This window comes from Lates calcarifer, linkage group LG6, assembly GCF_001640805.2.
Source record: "Lates calcarifer isolate ASB-BC8 linkage group LG6, TLL_Latcal_v3, whole genome shotgun sequence".
NCBI classification, from domain to species: domain Eukaryota; kingdom Metazoa; phylum Chordata; class Actinopteri; family Centropomidae; genus Lates; species Lates calcarifer.
In genome coordinates, this window is record NC_066838.1 from 26,501,077 (window position 1) to 26,518,950 (window position 17,874).

At 40.9% G+C, this 17,874-nt stretch overlaps 2 protein-coding genes across 2 annotated transcripts; one reads left to right on the forward strand and one right to left on the reverse strand.

Annotated features, from left to right (window-relative positions):
- Positions 1-1,420: 1,420 nt before the first annotated feature.
- On the reverse strand, positions 1,421-5,379 carry LOC108876353 (macrophage mannose receptor 1-like). Its single transcript, XM_018665813.2, has 5 exons — positions 5,254-5,379; positions 3,392-3,611; positions 2,753-3,097; positions 2,368-2,468; positions 1,421-1,905 (listed from the first exon to the last, which is right to left on the reverse strand). The coding sequence occupies exons 1-5, from the start codon at positions 5,377-5,379 to the stop codon at positions 1,771-1,773; spliced, it is 927 nt and encodes a 308-aa protein (XP_018521329.2). The 3' UTR covers positions 1,421-1,770.
- A 1,875-nt stretch (positions 5,380-7,254) lies between these two features.
- On the forward strand, positions 7,255-16,263 carry LOC108876357 (ER degradation-enhancing alpha-mannosidase-like protein 2). Its single transcript, XM_018665815.2, has 11 exons — positions 7,255-7,468; positions 8,150-8,260; positions 8,819-8,858; positions 9,031-9,136; positions 9,242-9,367; positions 9,767-9,978; positions 11,075-11,216; positions 11,330-11,454; positions 11,766-11,910; positions 12,631-12,752; positions 13,421-16,263. Exons 1-11 carry the CDS (start codon positions 7,377-7,379, stop codon positions 13,880-13,882), a joined length of 1,683 nt encoding a protein of 560 aa, XP_018521331.2. The 5' UTR covers positions 7,255-7,376; the 3' UTR covers positions 13,883-16,263.
- Positions 16,264-17,874: the final 1,611 nt, after the last annotated feature.

The following is a 17,874-nucleotide window of genomic DNA, read 5'->3' on the forward strand; positions in this document are numbered from 1 at the left end:
AAGTGTGCAAAGCTGTCATCAAAGTAAAAGGTGGCTACTTTGAAGAATCTCAAAAATAAAACCTATTCTGCTTTGTCTAACACTTATGACAACATTCCATATATGTTCCTTCATAGTTCTGATGTCCTCAATATTAATCCACAATGCAGAAAATAGCAAAAATAAAGAAAAACCATTGAATGAGAAGGTGTCTAAACCTTTGAATGGTACTGTATATGTATTTACACACACACACACACACACACACATTATATATCTACCTGGACCCTCTTTAGACCAAACAGATCAATCAAGAGTGAAAGGCCTCGGTAACAGACGTGATCAAGAAACCACTGGTCACTCTGGCTGAGCTCCAGACATCCTGTGGGGAGATGGGAGAATCTTCTAGAAGGACAATACATCACTGCAATACTCCACTGATCTGGGCTTAAAGGCAGGATGGTCAGATGGAGGACTCTCCTTCGTAAAAGACATATAAAAACCCATGTGGAGTTTGCAAAACAGCACCTAAAGGTCCCTTAGGCTGTGAGAAACAAGATTCTCTGGTCTGATGAAACCAAGATTGAACTGAATGGTTGTCCTTCTGAAGGTTTCTCCCATCTCTACACACAATCCCTGGAGCTCAGCTTGAGTGACCATCAAGTTCTCAGTCACCTCTGTTATCTGGACTGTCTCTGGTTGGCCAGGCAGCCAGATCTTGGAAAAGTCTAGGTTGTTTCAAACTTCCTTCATTTAACAAAAAGGCCAATGTGCTCTTGGGAACCTTCAATGCAGCAGAAAGGTTTTTGTAACCTTCCCCAGATCTGTGCCTCAACACAGTCCTGTCTCTGAGCTCTGCAGGTGCTTCCTCTGACCTGCTTTGATAAGCACTGTCCTCGCTTTATATAGACAAGTGTGTGCCTTTACAAATCAAAACCAGAGTTTTGAGGTGATGCTGGGACTGTAATCACTAGTTCAATCTGAGGGTCGTTATCACATGCCACATCTCCTCCCCCATCTTCTGCCAGCTCTAGACCGTCACTGTCAAATACAGGTTAAAACAGATAAGTAGCTAGATGGCAATATTGCATAAAGCTGCACTGAAAAGTCAGAGGATCACCAGAGTTATTACAATTCATTCTTTTTGACTCTTCACTAAGCTGCGCACCACTGCCCAATCACAATGTAGAATCACCCCGGTTTGTCACATGTACTATTAGTTCAATTTGACATAAATGGTCTCCAATCAAGGTGTAGAAACACCCCAAAGATGATCCAGAGATTTTAGCATGGGCTGCAACATTATAAAATGTGGAAAAAGTGAAGGGGTCTGAATACTTTCTGAATGTATTATATATGCTGCTTCCAGGATGAATATCTATACAGCGCATGAAATAAACATTTTGCATTTACTTAAGTAAAAATGTATTTAAGCATCAAAAATAACATGACTCATTCTGCAGAACAGATCATGGTCTTGCAGTGTTATATTACTGATTATTATTAATTCAATTCTAAGCTGTATTTTAGCATTTCCATTGCAAGCATGTTGATATTAGCATTTAGCTCAAAGCACTGCTCACCTATGCAATCATAATAATATGATGATTCTTACAGTTTAAATTCCTAACAAGGTGATGTCATAGAAATAGGACATATGATAATTATCTGTATAATTCGAGATAATCACATTGATTATAGAAAGAAAACAGCAAAATATGTTTTGACAAAACATTATTCTTTTACAGGATGAAGAGAAAGAAAATATTTGATGGAAACTGACAATAAATATTAAAGTTCATCTCTTTTCTTAGTGGTTTTCTTCTCAGTCTCCTTTTCCTTGTGGAAGACCTTTCCATCCGACTGCTTCCTCCAGCTCAGTTTGACGTCTCCGTCCACTCCCTTGTCCTTCAGCTTCTGTTTGAGCTGAGACACAAAAACATTTACTTTGTTGAATATCACACAGAAAATTCTTCACCAAACACTTTTGTTCAGTTACAGTTTAACTGCCTTACACCAATCAGCCACAAAAACCTTGGGTCCTGACGTTCATCTGGATGTTACCCGACACAAATCACTCTCCTAGACATCAGACTGAGAATAATTTTTAATGACCACATGACTGAGGTCTGTGGAATTGGCTTTCAGTATAGTAGTAGCTCAATTCAACAGTGTCAGATCACATTGACCTCGACTTTTGACATTTCACAATCAAAATCTAATCAATTCATCTTTGAGTCAAAGTGAATGTTTATGTGAAGACATTCCCTCAAGATGTTACTGAGATATCGTGTTCGTATTTATCTACTCATGTTGTTTCCAAAATTGAAAACCCATCAAGAGAATATAGTATATACACAAATAATACAAAGGTCAAACATTATTTACCTGCCTCAAGATGTCTTCCATCACAGCAGGGTCATTCAGATCCAGAGAGGAGCTTTTCTTCATGAGCCTCACTCTCACCACTTTCTTTGAGACAGGCAAAACTGTGAAAAACAAACAGGCTTCATCAGTTACAGTTTCTAGTTGGATAATGATGATGTTCTAACAAGTGTCATTGAGGTTAGTATGAACCTCCACTGTTACTATCTTATTGGACTTTGCACTCTTCGCATCAGTGAAACCAACACTTCAGCAACATTTAATACAGTGAACATTATACCAACTAAACATCAGCATGTTAGCATTGTCATTGTGAGCATGTTCCACTATATCTGTAGGTAAAGGAAACTTAAATCTACATCTAAAGGCTGACTGAGTCATGACTTACGACTGTAGCAGATAAATGCTCTCCTCCAATTACAAGGCCAGTCCTCCCATTTTCCAGAGCTGCTGAAGTCTGCTGCCACACAAGCCTCCTTCCCTAAGTTGTTATTAGGTTCACCTGTTTCCTCATTCCAGTACCTAAATGAGGAGTTACTTCCATCCGACCACTTCCAGGAGTCTCTGAAAAGGCCGATCCAGACATCTTGTCCTGAAGGTAGCAGCTCTGTTACCTTCTGGTTTTCCTCCATGTTTCTCACACTGGCCAGGTCTGTGTGGTTTGCTCTGCAGTAGCTCTGAGCTTCAGTCCATGTCATTGTTTTGTTGATGAAGACAAATGTGACATTTGACCCTGAAAACAGATCATAGTGAAGAGCTGAGCAGCAGTAACATAACCATAAGCATTAGTAGTGTGTAGTATAGTGTTAGTGTTTCCATCTGGACTGTCAGCTTGTTGCTCATCTGTAAAGTACTTTGAATTGGACCAACCTAGAAAAAGGTGCTGTACAAATAAAGTCTGATTGATTGATTGAACTGTGAGCCCAAATAAGGAAAACACAGAGACAAAGAGAAGCAGAAAGTGGGAGAGATAAAGAAACTAAACTGCTGTGTTGTATGGTGTAATTTCACCAGTTAAAATCCTCACCTCTGACATCCATGCAGACTGCTGTATTGAGAACATCACAAGGTACATCATTCCACTGTCCGTTACTGACGAGCAGTGTGCAGTATGCGCTGCCATATTCATTGTCTGGTTCTCCAGAGGCCCAGTTCCTGAACTCAGCCTCCTCCTGTGTGTAGAAACTTCTGTCTGACAGCGACCACCTCCAGCTGTTCACATCGTCGTACAGACCTATCCAGGCTAACTGGAAACAACACGTTTTCTTTAGTCTCAAATGTGATATAAAGTATTTGACCTCTGTAAAGTTGCTCAAGGCAAAAGTTGACAAAATAATTTCTATTTACACTCTTGATGCTGCTCAGTCTCACTCCATTTACACCTGTTATTAAAATGTGATCTGTTTCCAGACAATAAATGCTGTGATCTTGTCTTTACATTTACACCTGATGATTTTAATGTGTTCTCATCATCCACTGAAATCACATGATTACATTTTCATCAGTTCAGGAAGCTTCTGATGTGAGGAGTGCTCAGAGGTCAGAGGTCAGAGCGGGAACAGGAAGACATTGTGTACATACAGCACGTTACATTTGTACACTTTACCTTTACACTGACCTAAGATCCTAACACACTGTGAGCCAGCAGTGGTCAGACAGATCGGATCCCAACACATTTACAACTCGCATTAACATGTGTGTTTTCTGATCTGGATAAGGTGTCTGGATACAGATCACATTTTAATCCCAGGTGTAAACAGGGGCTCTGATCCTCCAACACTTCTTTACAGTATCTTATAATTGCTTTGGTTCAGTTTTCAACAGAGTTTCAGGTTTGACCTCAAAGATTCTGATGCTCTGATCAATGTACTGTGTGATGAACATGTGTTACCTGATTTGATCAACATGTTTCCATTTTGTTTGATTTGTCAAATTTGTGTTCATCACTGAATTTATTCTAATTGTAATTTTAAAATCAACTTGTCATTGTCATGTTTTCATTTTATTTATTGTGTGCTGTGTTATTTTAAACACTACCAGTTGTAATTCTACCAGTAACTAAGCTATAACTAAGAGCATTTACTCAAGTACAGTAGTTATGAGGTACTGTACATTTTATTCTAATGTGTTTAACTACATTTCAGAGAAATATTGTATTTACTCTGCTGTGTTTATCTGACAGCTGTAGTTGATAGTTACTTTGCAGGTTCAGATTTTAGAGACAGTAGAAATTATTAACAAATAAAATATGTTTTTTCAAAAGATTAAATTACCCAACAGTTTATAAAGTAGTTAAACGTGTCTCCATCTTTACCAGATGATTTAGCTGCTTACATGTCAATGCATCAACAATAATAATCAGATATTTAATAATCTAACACCATTTTGTGTTCAGGGTAGTTTGTCTTCTGATACTGAGTATTTCTACACTGTGGTCTTACTACTCCTCCATTCTACCAATGACATTCTGTTATCCAGTTTAGTAATATGTACACTCATGTCTCACATGTTTTACTTTCTGCTGTTGTCCCACATAAAAACCAACCCAGTGGTTATATTCACTAAGAAAGTGGAACATTTGCACCATATTGTTTATTAGAGCCTGATGACAATGACCTGATACAGTCAGTGTGAGGGACTGAACCTTCAGTCACACTGTGTGAGTGCAGGACAGTTCACATAATGTAAGTACAGTGATGGAAGAAGTATTCAGATCCTTTCCTGAAGTAACAGTACCAACACAACAATGGAGAAATACTCTATAAAATCCTACTTCAGTGAAAGTAACTAGTAACTAAATCTCTCAGATAAATGTAGTGTATTATATAATAATAATAACGTATTATATAATAATACGTTATTATTATTATTCAACAAAGATGAACTCACATGGGAATATGGGTAGACCATTCTGTTTAAATCTGCCATGGAGTTCAAGAGGTTCACGTCCTCCATGTTGTCTATAGTGGCCAGGTCTGTGTAGTTTTCTCTGCAGTAGCTCTGAGCTTCAGTCATGTTCATTAATTCATAAACCAAATGGTACTGATGAGCAGGGAGTGATGAGACAGCACACAGCCCTGTAGTGACAGACATGGATATTGATCAGATTTGGGCTAAAATATATAATATAGCTTTCATTTGTTAAAATAATAATAAAAATGACATTTCAGTGTATTCAGCTGTGCCATTGTTTTGGTGGTTAAAGCTCTTCTAATATGGACGTCATAAACATAAAATAACTTACTAGTGCAAATTATCATTATTGTATTATTTGACATTTTACATCAATTACAGAAAAATGTATAGGAAATTATAGAGAATATAAAAACACTTGCCTGCTGCAGCTGTGATGATCAGAAGAACCTTTTCCATTGTTGTATATTCCACCTTTGTCTCCTTCAGTCTGTGACTGAGGAGCTGTTGAAATGACTGTTATCAACACTTTCATCAGCTTCATGCAAAGTTGTTTATGGAAACACTTATTTGCATATCTGGCTGTTAAGTTTCATACTGACTGATTTGTATGATAGCTGATACTGTACTGACCTGTCAGGTCATGGATAAAACCATTAAAGCCACTGTATTTTTAGGTCAAAACCTTGTTAAATGTGTGTTCAAAGTTTTGCACTCTACCAACTAGAAATTCATGACTGATTAAACCTGCAACAGCGTTGATTGGGCGTTCGCAGCTGTCACCCATCAGGTTGCTGGCGGGACACCAGACGACGCAACCATCAGACACTGCATTTACATCTAAATATCTAATGTCCCTGTGTCTACCTTCTTCACAGAGAAAACTGGAAAGATCAGTCAGCTTTGATTGATGCAGTCTCGTTAAACTAATAAGTGGAGACATCAGTGAAACCACACACACAGGCCACCTGAGTGAAACGAGAAACTTAGCTTTGGGCACCAGGGAGGCTGGTCTGTAAAGGCACCTAACCTGCTGTAATCAAAAATATCTTTAATGCACAACAAAGATTCTGTCAAACACCATGTTTCATTGCTGTGAATTGCACACCTCAGTCATCACTTGATGCCACTGACAGAGCTCCAAAACAAATGTACTGATGTCCAGTGGTGTATATGTTTAGCTACCATACCTCCTGTTACAACCTGTCTCAAGGTTGGACAAAGAGCAAGGAAAGCCCTCAGCTGCTGTTACTAAATAGTTTTATTATTATGGGTCATTCTATGTTAAATCAGGTTGTTGCAGCACCGTCTCAGATTTTGTTCAAACCTGGTCTTTCTCATGAATGCATCCCCAAACCACAGCCTGGAAAATATTCCTGTTCAAATCCTAAAATGTAATTTCAGGTGAACCTGATGAGAAATGGGCTACAGTACCAAGGCATTCATGGACTGAACAGAAAACAGGGAACTGTTGGAGTGCTTCTTTAAAGTGAGAGGGGCTATACACTAAGGTTATGGGATATATGGATGTTTCAAACCCCAACATCTACACTGACAGAGCAACAACTTCTAGCTCAGGGTTCCAGTATCCGCACAACTAGAGATTGATGGGATACAACAAACATGCTACAGCAAGGGGGAACCAAGACCACAGGTTGGAGGGAGATACCATCATCATCCCCACGCTCCAAGACTGGGTACCATTGGCTGACCAGTTACCAAGACTAAATGTCAGAGTACCTTCTGTATGTGACTGTGCACTACATACTATCCCTAGGCTCTAGGATGGACACTATAAACCACAAAGAGCTGCTTGATGAATACATGCCACGAAGGAATAAAGCAGCGCTGAAGGGAGCAGGATGTGTACACTGTATATCTGTATAGTTTGTCAACAGTACGCGGCTTTGTTCCTTTCGTCCATTATCAATAAAGCTCAAGAAAAAAACAGTCGTCAGCGCTACGAGTGACGCATGCGCACATCGTTCACTTCCCGTTTCCTGACAGCTGCACAACAACGTCAGGAAGTCATCCGAGCTCCTGTATTTCACTCATTCATCGGAGCTTTATTCTCTTCTGTCTCTCTCCGGGGTCTCTCCATGCGCGCTCCCGGGTGTGTGGCGCTGTTGGTTTGGCTGCTGAACGATGCGGCGGCTCGTCAGTTCACGGAGGAGGAGATGTCTGGGATCAGGTACAGACACACTGAAACACCCGGGCTGTTTCTGAAGCAGCAGTGGCGGAAGACCACATATCTGCAGGTCTAACACTGAATTCAGGCTCTTAGCTGGTTTTGAAAGTTTAAAAAAATATATTATTGTGTCAAGTGGAGACGTTTAACAACAAGTGAAATAAATTCATCAATATGTTCAGCGGGGAAATATTTGAAAATAAATATCAATAAGTTCATGTATTTAATAAATACTTCAGACACAGGCTTTAAATGTAGTTTGATGAACGCTGCAGAAATAATGTCTGACATTCATTACAGCAACTGACAGATTCATCCACAATGAAAAGAATCATTTCTTACAGCCCCTGTAAAAAAAGGTATTAAAGGTTCTGAGAAAAAGTTCAGATGATTAATGGATGAATTGGTATTTTTATGACTTTGTCAACAATGCATTGCCTTCAGGCTCAAACAAGGCTGTTCTCAGCGGGTAACACTTTAGATCCAACACTGGAAACAGTGGTCATTTACAGCTGTGGTGGGCAACACGTGAGAGTTGGCCCTGACGATGGGACAGCACTTTGTTGACAGTAAAACTCATGGAGTTTGGATATTATCTGTTGCCATGAGCTCATCTCACATTAGGAACCGTGTTAAAGGTGAGAACTGATGACTGTTCACTCTGTGACCTGCTTCATGTTTCAGACAGCGCATCAAGTCCATGTTCTACCACGCCTACAACAGTTACCTCGACAACGCCTTCCCCTACGACGAACTCCGCCCGCTCACCTGTGACGGACAAGACACCTGGGGGAGGTGAGGTGACATCCAAGAAGCAAAAGCCGTACATTTCAAAATAAAGTACTGTGTTATTCTTTTATTGTGAGATTTCATGGACGTCCTTCTACCAGTTGTAATCAGCAGAGACGTTATTCTTCATCATCCCTTTTTTCGCATCAGCTTGCTAACCGTACTTTCCGAATTTTCTGACACTTTTTCAGCACGTTGTCCATTTTGTTTTGATGGTGAAATATTACTTTATCACTCAGAAACCCAGTGTTTCTTGGGTTTAATAAGCCATATGAAAATCCACAATGCATGTGTGCAAACATCTAAAAAAAATGCTGAGGTGAAAGTAGATGAACAGGCCAAAGTCAACCAAGCTGAGGCAGTAACCTACTGCAGCCACAAGAGGGCAGTAAATTACAAGATGAATGCAAACCGACATCAGATCCTTTACATTTCAGAGCGCGTGTTTGACGACTCAGCACTGTTATTTATCTTTTCATTATATCTTTTAAGCTTTATTTGCTCTTGACTTGTTTGACTGTACATTCTATGTAGTTTGGGCTAAATCCCAGTTTTTCTCCACAGTTTCTCACTCACTCTGATTGATGCTCTCGACACTCTGCTGGTAAGATCTGAGAAAGATTTTTGAAAACATCTGAAAACATGAATAAAAATTTTGATTCCTGACTCATTTTACGAGCCCTTTAAAACACATCCGTGATCACACCTGGTTATTGGCAGAGGAACAGAGGTGGTTGTGGTAATAATATGAAATTAAAAGAGATGTGTCTTTGAAGGTTCTGGGAAACCGTACAGAGTTTGAGCGTGTGGCGTCACTGCTCCAAGACACTGTGGACTTCGACATTGACGTCAATGCATCAGTGTTTGAAACCAACATCAGAGGTACAGAGGAGGGGGGGATGGGATTTTGGATTCTGACTGGAATTTGATATTTATGCTCAAACTGTGGAAATATCTGTGTGTGTGTGTGTGTGTGTGTGTGTGTAGTGGTGGGTGGTCTGCTGTCAGCCCACCTGTTGGCAGGGAGAGCCGGGATGGAGCTGGAGTCCGGTTGGCCCTGTTCAGGACCGCTGCTGAGGATGGCAGAGGACGCCGCCAGGAAACTGCTACCTGGTATAAACACACACACACACAGGCTGCAGTGTGTACATGTCCAGTTTTCATATGAAGAAGTTCAAACAACAACAAAATAAATGCAAGGTGCTGTAAATAGACGTCTGTATATTCATGATATTCTCCTGACACCACAGCAGGAGAAACCACAGACAGCCAAACCTGTATACTGCTATTTGAGAGTGATAGTGATAGGTCATTGTAAATTCACTTTGGTTTGTGGACATAAAAGTCACTTTGAGCTTTGGTAAATTCTGATGTGCTTGTTTTCACAATGTTCCAACATTTTGAAGTTTAAACGATTAATGGATTAATGAAGAGCACCAGCAGTAACTCACCTTCAGATCCCACGATGAGCTCTGTAGTTGCTCAGATGTTGATGTGTATAAATGGTTCCAGCGTTTCAGACTCCCACCGGCATGCCGTACGGCACCGTGAACCTGCTGCACGGCGTCAGTCCCACCGAGACGCCCGTCACCTGCACTGCTGGCGTGGGAACCTTCATCTTGGAGTTTGCCACACTGAGTCGGCTGACTGGAGATGCGACGTTCGAGAACGTGGCCCGCCGAGCTCTGAGGGCCCTGTGGAAGACCAGATCTGACATTGGACTGGTATCTAACCCACCTGTCTGTCTGTCTGTCTGTCTTTAGTTCGGCAAGCATGAAAATATCTTAAAATGTTCTGACTTTACCCCTGGTCTCCCACTCTACAACATTTAATCAACTCCTTTTCTCTCTTAAAACACATTACAGCTGCACCATCACATAAAAAACGCCACTGTCAAGTTAGCTAAATGCCAAATAAACACAGAGAGTATCATAACGAATTTTTAAATACTTACATTTCCCAGACAGTTGGTCTCGATGTCGGCGTAGGAAAGGTCTTGTTGCTGGTCCTGGTGCAGCTTTTTGCCAAAGTCGCCATCAGAAATAAACTTTATCCACCCAGCTCTTCTGTCCTCTGAGGGTGGCAGCCAACGTAGTGATGCAATTCTTGTGCTTAGCTCTTAGCTTCGACATAATGCTAGCAGGTGTTGCTCTTGCAAGGTAGTTCTCAAGCAGTGGGTCGAGATAATCAGACGGGGGTGGTGGTATGATTCCTTTCTGCATTTATTGTATGATGTTTGATTTGTTGGATCCTGTGTTTTCTGACTGAAGCAGCCCACAAAAGACCGACTTGGTTCTTTTATTTCACAGTTGATAGACACTTTAGATACCCAGTCCTCTTTAAAAACATGCATACTTTGGTTGAGGGGACTAACATTCTGCATCTAATGAGACACAAAATCTAATTTGACTTGTTGGACTGCCACTGACCGCAGGATCTATCCATTTATGAAACAGGAAGTGCTTGATAGTCTTACAAAGTCTAGTAAAATTGACATACCTAAGAGCTTCTTGCAGAGTGAGGAGGAGATAAGATGATTTAAGATCTCCTCCTCGACACATTTTAGCTGCTGACCAGTGAAACAACACAAAAACCTTCAGTGTCTCGTATTGATCGTGTCAGAGCTCCACAGATCTCCAGGTCTTTACCCTCCCGACCTTTCACCTCATCTGCAGTCATAATTATAGTTTTAGCTATTAGTTTTGTAAGGTGTGAACCAGCTGTGTTTAAAGAGGGAGGTAACATAGCAGAAAATCCATAGCTAACAAGAAATCTAAAACAGAACTGGTCTGTCCCTCACCTGTCTGTCTTTCTGTCCAGGTGGGGAACCACATTGACATTGTGTCCAAGAAGTGGGTGGCTCAGGATGCCGGCATTGGCGCAGGAGTCGACTCTTACTTTGAGTATCTGGTGAAAGGAGCCATCATGCTGCAGGACGAGGAGCTGCTCAACATGTTCCTGGGTAATGCTCGCAACATCCTCCTCCTCCCACAGGGCGTCGTTGAGCATGGCAACCACACCTATAATCAGGAACTGTGAAAATCCAACTTATGTCAATGTGATGCCTTTTCCCAGAGTACGATCGAGCCATTCAGAACTACACTCGTTTTGATGACTGGTACCTTTGGGTGCACATGCATAAAGGAACCGTCTCCATGCCTGTTTTCCAGTCTCTGGAGGCTTTCTGGCCCGGCCTGCAGGTACATACACAGAACTGAATGTACAGTCTTTTCCTAACTTAAAAGATAGTTGTGGTATTTTTGAACCTGGGCCTTATTGGTAGTAAATGGTCAATAGAGATAGAAATCAGTAATCAGTGCAATATTGATCAAGTGTACAGCTGCTGAAACATAATTCAATTGACAATTTTGATCAATCATGTGCTCCCGAAAACCTGAAATAACACCCAGGTTAAAAAATATCGGTGTGATCCTGCTGAGAAACATAAACACTCACAATCACTGAGGAACTGGATTCGTAGTCTTAAGTACTGGTGTCCTCTGTGTGTCAGTCTTTGTTGGGGAACCTGGACAGCGCCGTGAGAACCTTCCAGAACTATTATTCAGTATGGAGACAGTTTGGAGGTCTGCCTGAGTTTTACAGCATCCCCCAGGGATACACTGTGGACAAGAGAGAGGGATACCCACTGAGACCAGGTCAGTCCACTAACTGACCACCCAGCTCATTACATTTCAGAATAGTCTTTATTAAACATACTGTAGCGTTGTGCTGCATCAGTCGGTTATCAGTCGTAGATTTCTTTCAGTAATTACTGTATTTCCTCAAATAAGAAAATCTCAGCAGCAGAAGGCAACAACTTAAATGCATTAGATACGTACTGCCATCTACTGACAATTCTATGTTACTACAAACTACACATGGCTGATACATTAACACGCATTGACCCACAGTGACTGAAATGGGACAATAATACATCAGAAGAACAAACCAGAACAACAAAGTGCTTTTTAATTTGCTACTAGTTTTTATTTCAGGAAATGCAGTAGATTGGTTGACTTGTAAATCATGTTCTCATTAAATAATGTGTATCTATAAATATTAAGATGTGATTATTATTTTTCACATGTGACTGACATCTTTCATTGAAAAATAACAATAACTACAACTAATGAACCAAACAATTTAACCAAATTCCTACTGGCTGATAAAATCAATCAAGATTGGCAGTGTGAAATAAAATCAAAGTTATCCAGCAAATGAGTAGAAAAAACTTGGGGCTTTTATTTTGAAAGTAAGGAATAGTTTGCCATGTGCAGATTAATGAACTGACTACCTAATCCATTCATCAAGTTGCTCCCTGGCTGTCTGATGAACTGCTGTGAACTCAGCCTTTGTTTATGAATCATCTGTTCCAGAGTTGATAGAAAGCGCCATGTACCTGTTCAGAGCCACAGGTGACCACACCTACCTCCAGCTGGGCCTCGATGCTCTGGAGTCCATCGAGAGAATCGCCAAGACGCCCTGTGGATACGCCAGTGTAAGTCTGTCTGTCTGTCTGTCAGGAGGTGACAAAGCTCTGGTCTGCATTTGTCTTATCAAACAGCTCAAGTTGAACATTTTGTTTATTTAAAGTTACCCAGTATATCTGCAATAAGCTGCTGATTTATCAGCCTAGATAAGATTTTATCAGCATCACATTCTCCTACTTGAGTTGCTGTTGGATGATTTCTAAACTGCTGTGTTTTAACTTATTTCTTTTTTTCACTTTTGTCCTGCTGTTATTTTTTTCCTATCAATAAAAACATAACATAGAAAAAATCTTAGAAGAAATACAGGAAACATTAGTAAAGCTAACGACTCTTTGCTGCACTGAGGAGCTGGCACTCACTCGGTAGCCTCACATTGTGTGCTCATTAAAGAAGAACTCGTATCTGTTTCATAACTCACCAAATGTCTTTGCATCAAAGTCTTTCGATCCACGTTATTTTCAGATGATCCAAAATGTTCCACTGTGAACACGAGCACCGGCACAGTCCCAGGCTCCAGGTTCAGCCCAGCAGCAGCAACACCTGTACCTGATTATAATTAGTCTTCTTGAGTTAGTTTCTTTATGTATGTCTCCCCCTAGTGTTCGGAGGTGTAGGTGCACACTGAGCGCCTTCATTAGACTGACTGCAATTAAATCAGACGTGTCTCCTCCTGCAGGTTAAAGACCTGCGAGATCACCAGCTGGACAACAGGATGGAGTCCTTCTTCCTCGCTGAAACCATCAAGTACCTGTACCTGCTCTTTGACCCCACCCACTTCCTGCATGGCGGCGGGACAGAGGGAGATGGGTCTTGGGAAGAGGGCGGTGAGGGGGGGCAGTGTGTTTTAGGTGCGGGGGGGTTCATTTTCAACACGGAGGCCCACCCTCTCGACCCGGCGGCGTTGTACTGCTGCAGCCGCCACACTCAGGACCGACGGGAGCTCCGAGACATCCTGATCAACCTGTCGCAGCACGACCGCCAATCAAAACAGCCCACCAAGGAGACGGAAGGCCCTGCCCCCGAAAGCATTGCTCTGAAACCAGGCGAGAAGAAGACGCCCCCCCTGCTGTCCTGTCCCGTGCAGCCGTTCAGTGCTCGGCTCTCCATCCTGGGACAAGTCTTCAGCGATAACACCTGACACTCAGCATCCTGGTTAAATATCTTGATTCAGCCACTGATCTGAAACAGTTGATTTTTCAGCACTGGAGTTACGGCCGACACGTTTCCCGTCTCGCTGTTTTTCTCGTCACTTTATTTGCTGATGTGTGAAAAGACATTTTCATAGCACGTCAGTTTTCAGGGAACTCAGACCAACAGGCATATTTTATTGTCAGACACCAGGACATTTGGAAATCACAGCTGGAGTTTTAGGTTCATATTTCAAAACCTGTTTCCAACAATCATTCCTAAATAGACTGACCACTGTCTTTAGAGACGGTTATGTTCTGTGTTGTGATGAAGGCATTCAGGACCAGTGAGCCAAGAACTCGACTCGAATGTTCTCTGCTGACTGTTGCTCTAATTTAAATTGAAGGTAAAATATATTTTTATTTATTAGAAAAGTTGAGGTGTTTTCATTTGTCATATTCTTATTTGCTTTGTGTCAGTGTGTAATTGTTGTCTTCATAGTGAAGACTGGGGAAAAATAATAATTTTCAAATATTTCCTTCTATCCTGATTGTATTTGTTATTTTTTTCTGTGGAGCTGAAATCTTCATATGAACAAGGGGGGAAACATTTCTTTAAGAGATGGAACAGTACTATGCTGGGAAATGGTATTACAGTTTCCTCTGGAGGGTCTGCAAACAGGGAAGCTGAAATTTATCAATGAAGGTAAGAGCAGGAGCAAAGGAACCAAAGTCTAAAAAGCAGGGATTCCAATAGAAACTACAAAAGCACTGAAAGCTGCTAAGAATGTTGTGAATAGAAGTAATAGAAAATAAACAAGAGGTCACCTGCACAGCCACTAACTATCAGGGGCCTTTTTAAAAATAAACACTTTCTGACCAGAAGTAAAGATCATAATAAACCTCTGTGGAGCTCCATACCACACAAGAAAAACTGAACAAGAGTCAATCAGACACCGATCAAGGATCTAAACATCTTGGAGTGACTCAAACCTTTGCAGTTCTGCACATACTGATCCCAACGTCACCAATGAATGTCCACAATCAAACGCTAAAGTTAAAGACTACTATTTATAATATTTTACAACATGCAGCAGTGTGAGCTCCAACAGGAGACCATCATTATGTTACTAGGTTCACTTTGTGATCATTTGTAGGCTGCAGCTGTGTGATACTGTGGAGCCACCAGCAGGGGGCAGTACAGGAACTGTATACAGAGCCACAGTGTTGGGCCATCAGATGAATCTGTGGTTCTGAACGGATCAGGATCCTGCAGGAACCTCCTCTCTCTTCTCTGGAGAATCGTTTGGGTTGGATTGTGAAACAGTGACTTTTAATATTCATTCATTTCTCTTTTTCTGATATTTTTCATATATTTTCATGTGAAAGACTAAACAGTTTTCAGCTTCCAAGTCTCCAGGCATAATTCCCTCTTTATAATTCCTCAATCATTGTCTAGGGATGCAAATAATACAATAATTACTGTAACTTGATATTGACACTAGGTAAAAGTTAGATCATCAGCAAATAAATTAGAAAAGTGAAAACTCACCTTCAGGAGCCAAAGAAATAGTTTCTAAGGGCCAAATAGCTTTGAAGATGAGAACATCTGCAACTGTTCTGATTCTATAGGAAAAGACACAAAAAACAAACTTATTAATGACAAAAAAAGACAGTGGAACGCAGTATTAATCTAAAGTTAGAATTCCCGTGTTACTTTGAATTAATGGTTTCTGATCTATCCATCTTTTCTCCCACACGAGCTGAAAGGTTCAGAACCACTAGTTTTAATTACAGACTCCTTTACAACCACACAGTTTTAGTGAGGAAGCAGATGAGTCAAGTCATTCAGGGTTGAGCCTGATAAATATTCACAACACAGAGAACAACAACAACAACAGACATGTCAAGACTAAATGTCCTAATGTCTCCTCAGGTCACTGAGCTACACCACCAGGTGGTAACTGTCCCGTCTACCTGATTAATCAGTTTGTGAAACCTTCTTTTTGTTGGTGGAATCGAGGAGTCATCTGTTACACACATTTGTACGATTCAAGTTGTTACGACCACAAAGACACAGAGTTGATGGAGAGAGAACAGGGAGGCAGCAGGACATGGGCTTCTGGTTGTGCCACGCTGAGAGTTCAAGACCTGTGGTGACTGAGCTTTTGTTGCCTTGGTCCCGTGGTTTAAAATCTAATCTCAGGACCTGTTTTTTATTCTCTCAACATTCGTTTCTTGTCTTCATGTAGTCATATGCTTTTGTTGTTGTATGTTTTCATTTGCAGCTTGTGAAGCACTCTGTAATCCTTCTTTTGAAACGTGCTACATAAACAGAGATTTACTTCCCGCATTGAATGTTAACAATAAAATTATTGATTAATGAGTTTTATTCTCTGAGGAGTAACAGTTGTGTTTGAACAGTTTCAGTCTTTGGAGGTGAGTGTGGAGGAAAACTGAACCAGATTAGTTCTGACTCTGGCTCTGTTTGTCATTTAGCTTAAGCAGAAATCCCCTCCTCTGTCATTCAGGGTGGGTCTGCCTCTCTCCTCCTCTCCTCTCCTCCCTCTTCATCTACCTCATTTTTTCTCCTCCTCTGTTCTCCTTTCGTTTTATTCCCCTCCTCTCTGTTTGGGTGGGGTTCTTCTTTTTATTTGACCTTTTCGTTGCCCCGTCCATCACTCCTCCTTCCTCTGTATCCCCTTCCCTCCCTCCATCAGTCAATTCTCTTCTGTCTCTTAAAAATGTTCACCGTCTCCTTTTCCTCTCACACTCCTGTTTTTTCATCTCAACATCTTTCCTTTTCCTTATCTTTTCCCTTTCCCTACTTCCTCTTAACCTTTCTTTTTCTTCTGTCTTTTCGTGGCTCCTTCTCCCTTCCTTTCCTCTCCTCTTTATGTATCCTTGTTCTGTTTTACCTTTTTACCTCACCTTCTCCTCTATTCTCTTCACTTCTTTACTTCCATCCTTTTCCTTCATGCTTTCTTTTACCTCCTCTCTCTCCTTCCCTTCATCCCCAAACTCCTTCATCTCTCTTTTTCACTCATATAGCATCCTTCTTTCTCTTTCTCTTTCTCTTGTCTTTGGTTTTTCCCGCTATTTCCCTCTTTTACTTCTTCTTCCTTTCCTTCCATCCTTCCTTCCTTCCCTCCTCCCGCCTCCTCTCAGGGTGTGTCTCTGGATCTGTCTGTATCGATGACTGAATCATGACTAACTGCTGTGAGTGTTTATACTTGAGTTTATTCCAAACAAGTCTTTAAAACAGATTACAAAAATTCATACCTCATACTCCTCTCTCCACTCTGGTGTCACTCTACTTGGTTCTACTCGCCTCTATTATCACCGTTTAACATGCAGCCTTTTCATCATTTAAACCTGTTCTGTTATACTGTAACTTTATTCAAACTATTTCAGACTCTGCTTTTAAACTGATACCACCTGTCACATTAGTGCTTATGTTGCACACACTTCACTTGCTTTCAGTCTTCACATCTTTCCACTGCTCTCATCGCTATCCCTGCAACTGACTTTTCACTTTCACTCACAGCTGCTTTTATCGCTGCACAGACGGTTCGACTACTTTCAACTGAAATTTCAACTTTTTCAACCATTTCCAAGCACACGCTTTAATGTTCTCATGCACCTCGACCGGAACTTTAATTGCTTTAATTGTTCAACTGGCATTTTAACTTTCATCTCTTATTCATCAAATGACAGATCACATAATTTCATTTCTTACGCTTCTACTGCTTTTATCAACAACTCCATTGCTTACAATAACACTCCAACTTCCTACAGTATTTACACAGTATTTATAATTACACCTCATCTGATGTTTTAACTGCTGTCAGTGGTAGATGTCAGCGAGTATTGGAGCCACTTTCATCCTGTATACTCCGACTGACAGTTTAACTGCTTTCAGCTCCTCAGCACTTATATACAAACATAGAATCAGTTTCTTGTAGAACTTAAAGTTCACATGCTTTCAGTAATTCCACTTCAA

Bases quoted from the DNA above. Each gene is read 5' to 3' on its own strand.
- LOC108876357 (XM_018665815.2), top strand. From the start codon at position 7,377: ATGCGCGCTCCCGGGTGTGTGGCGCTGTTGGTTTGGCTGCTGAACGAT. The intron at 8,859-9,030 runs GTAAGATCTGAG...GTGTCTTTGAAG, and splicing joins ATGCTCTCGACACTCTGCTG to GTTCTGGGAAACCGTACAGA. The intron at 9,137-9,241 runs GTACAGAGGAGG...GTGTGTGTGTAG, and splicing joins GTTTGAAACCAACATCAGAG to TGGTGGGTGGTCTGCTGTCA.
- LOC108876353 (XM_018665813.2), bottom strand. From the start codon at position 5,379: ATGACTGAAGCTCAGAGCTACTGCAGAGAAAACTACACAGACCTGGCC. The intron at 3,098-3,391 runs GTGAGGATTTTA...ATCTGTTTTCAG, and splicing joins AGTCTGCATGGATGTCAGAG to GGTCAAATGTCACATTTGTC. The intron at 1,906-2,367 runs GTAAATAATGTT...TTTGTGTCTCAG, and splicing joins TGGAAGACATCTTGAGGCAG to CTCAAACAGAAGCTGAAGGA.